This window comes from Carlito syrichta, unplaced genomic scaffold, assembly GCF_000164805.1.
Source record: "Carlito syrichta isolate Samal-C Ts95f unplaced genomic scaffold, Tarsius_syrichta-2.0.1 Scaffold314146, whole genome shotgun sequence".
Taxonomy (NCBI): domain Eukaryota; kingdom Metazoa; phylum Chordata; class Mammalia; order Primates; family Tarsiidae; genus Carlito; species Carlito syrichta.
In genome coordinates this window covers 369,708-372,130 of record NW_007258242.1, presented here as the reverse complement: position 1 = coordinate 372,130, position 2,423 = coordinate 369,708, and the positions used below count along the sequence as shown (strand labels likewise).

Below are 2,423 nucleotides of genomic sequence, written 5' to 3'. Positions count from 1 at the left end.
CGCCAGCACGCGTGCGTCAGGCGGCGAAGTGTCGGGGCGAAGAGGCGCGACGCCGGCTTCGAGCCCCCTCCGAAGCCGTCCGGACACTGCCCGAATCGCTTCGGGAGAGCGGGGCGGGCAGATCGCGACCCCGGAGGCAGACTGGGGGAGGGGCCGGCGTTCCCTCGTGGATCGCGCGTTTGCAGCTCCCGGGGGAAGCGACGCGTCACGGGAAGGAAACATACGTGTCCCCCCCTAAAGCAAGGGGGTCTTTCCACCTCGGTATTCCGGACCCTCCGCAAATTTGCAAAGCTTGGGGGTCCCCATAGAGGTCAAACGTCAGTACGTAAACCACGGGCCGGAGCAGCCGGCACAGGGATTCTGAGAGTTGTCCGTTAACCGTCATCCGTAAACCGTTATCACCTAGGTAACCAGGTTCCACCGGCTTCCCCATTGCGGATTCTCGGCAACTATTTCCGCGCACGCGCAAATTCCCTCCCCTGCTCTCGGTCTCCTCAGAACGCGTTTCTCACGGGATTTGGCCCTTAGGTTGCTCCGTAGCCAGAGGTGGGGCCGAACGGGAGGCATAAAAGGTTTCAGGCTTGGGATTGGTTCGCACTTCCTGTTCCCGGAACCCGGTGGGTGTGGCGCGAAGGCCGGAGGGAGCGTGGCCGGCGGCTGCGGGCATCTGGGCCGCCGACATGCCTCGGTATGCGCAGCTGGTCATGGGACCGGCAGGCAGCGGGAAGGTGAGGATTTGGGGGGAAAAGGAGGAGTTCGTGGGAGGCGGGGATTCGGGCCGTGAGGCGGGTAGACCGGCAGGTGTATGTGCTGGGGACCCTGAGACCCAGCTCCGTTCCCTGCTGCTCTCAGCGGCTTCCTTTGGGTTGTTTTGAAAGGGCGGTCATGGTAGGTGTTCATGTTTATTGATTACTTAAGCCCCAGGCACTGCGCAGAGCGCCTCGGAGGTTTCACAACGATCCTGTGAGCTAGATCCTGTTATTCCCATTTTACAGAAAACGAGACGCAAATTCTCTTTGCCCAAGGCCGCACAACTAGTAAGTTACGGCCGAAGTTTGAATCCAGTTTTGTCAACTGCAGAATCCGGCCCTCTGTGGCTCCCAGGGGGTTCAGGAGGGGCCTTGTTAATTACTGTTTCTGAGAGCTCGGGACGTAGACTTCAAGTATTCGAGGACATGAACCTGACATTAAGGAGCATCTAATCATATAATGAGAAAGGTGTTCCATCTTAAGTTCTCTTTTCACTTCTTCACTTTACATTCAGGTGAAATTGTGCTAGTGTAGCTCTAACACTTTATTCCTCACGTCTTTTCAGATCTTGGAGTTTTTATTAGCACCGCTTTTAACTAGAATTAAGAGTATTTAAAAGTTTTAAGTGATTTTATGGTTGCCTTCACGTTATGATAAACATTACTGGTTTTCTGTTTACAGTAGAGAAAACATTTTTCTTGTGAACAAATATTAAGGAAACATTGTTGGGGCACTCAAATACAGTAGGAATGGTGAAGCTATTGATCAAATAACAGAAATGTGGGAAACACTAGGGTCTATGGAGATGTTGCATGGCTTCAGTTTTTTGTTTTTTGTTTTTGAGTTGGAGTCTCGCTCTGTTGCCCAGACTGGACTGAAGTGGCATGCTCCCGGCCACCGCAGCCTTGACCTGCTGGGCTCCGTGATCCTCCCACCTCAGCCTTCCAAGTAGCCGGAATTACAGGCACACGCTACCACGCCTGGCTGATTTTTGATTTATTGTAGAGGTGAGGTCTTGAACCCGCAGGCTCAGGCAATCCACTCACCTCAGCCTCCCAAAGCGCGGGATTACAGGCTGAGCCACCAGGCCCAACTGGCTTCAGTTTTAATTCAACAAACATATTGGTTCAGAACATATACATGTGACTAAGGTTTGGCCCTTTCCTGCCAAGAGTCTGTGGTCTGCTTGGGAAGACAGAGATCAATGTTTGGACTAATTGTGTTAGATAAGTCTGCCTTTGTTTAGATGATGCCTACTATCAGAAATACTCGTTGAGCATGTTCTTTATGCCAAGCACTATTAGGGGCTCTGGGGATTGTGCGAGGAAAAAAAACACAAAAAAAAATCCCTGCCTTGTGGAACTTATACTTAAACATAAGTCAGTCAGTTACAAGTAATTACCAAGCTTTTTTTTTTTTTTCTAAGACAGTATCTCGTGGTGTTGCCCAGGCTGGTCTTGAACTCCTGGGCTGAAGTGATCCTCCAACCTATCCTCCCAACTAGATGGGATTAGAGGCACATCGTAGCTCCTGACAGTTACCAAGCATTTATTATGTACCAGGTGCTGTACTAGTCCCTGGGCTTAGAAAACTAAATACATTATATCCCTGCCTTTATTTTTTAATTTTTTTTTTTTTTGAGTTGGAGTCTCACTCTGTCGCCCAGACTGGAG

General features: G+C 50.8%; 2 protein-coding genes across 3 annotated transcripts in view; one reads left to right on the top strand and one right to left on the bottom strand.

Moving 5' to 3' along the window:
• The window catches only part of FAM216A (family with sequence similarity 216 member A), a 14,299-nt gene extending 13,617 nt beyond the window's left edge, over positions 1 to 682 (bottom strand). The window contains exons 1-2 of the mRNA XM_021719107.1: positions 513 to 682; positions 10 to 291 (exon numbers count right to left, since the gene is read on the bottom strand). Of these exons, the coding sequence (XP_021574782.1) occupies positions 10 to 291; positions 513 to 682 (452 nt within the window). The remainder of the gene's footprint in view (positions 1 to 9; positions 292 to 512) is intronic.
• The window catches only part of GPN3 (GPN-loop GTPase 3), a 13,684-nt gene continuing 11,856 nt past the window's right edge, over positions 596 to 2,423 (top strand). Inside the window, exon 1 of one of the 2 annotated variants that reach the window (XM_008071174.1) lies at positions 596 to 728. In XM_008071174.1, the coding sequence (XP_008069365.1) occupies positions 681 to 728 (48 nt within the window). In that variant the 5' untranslated portion in view covers positions 596 to 680. Of the gene's footprint in view, positions 759 to 2,423 lie in introns of both variants that reach the window. The other variant, XM_021719111.1, reaches the window with a different exon arrangement.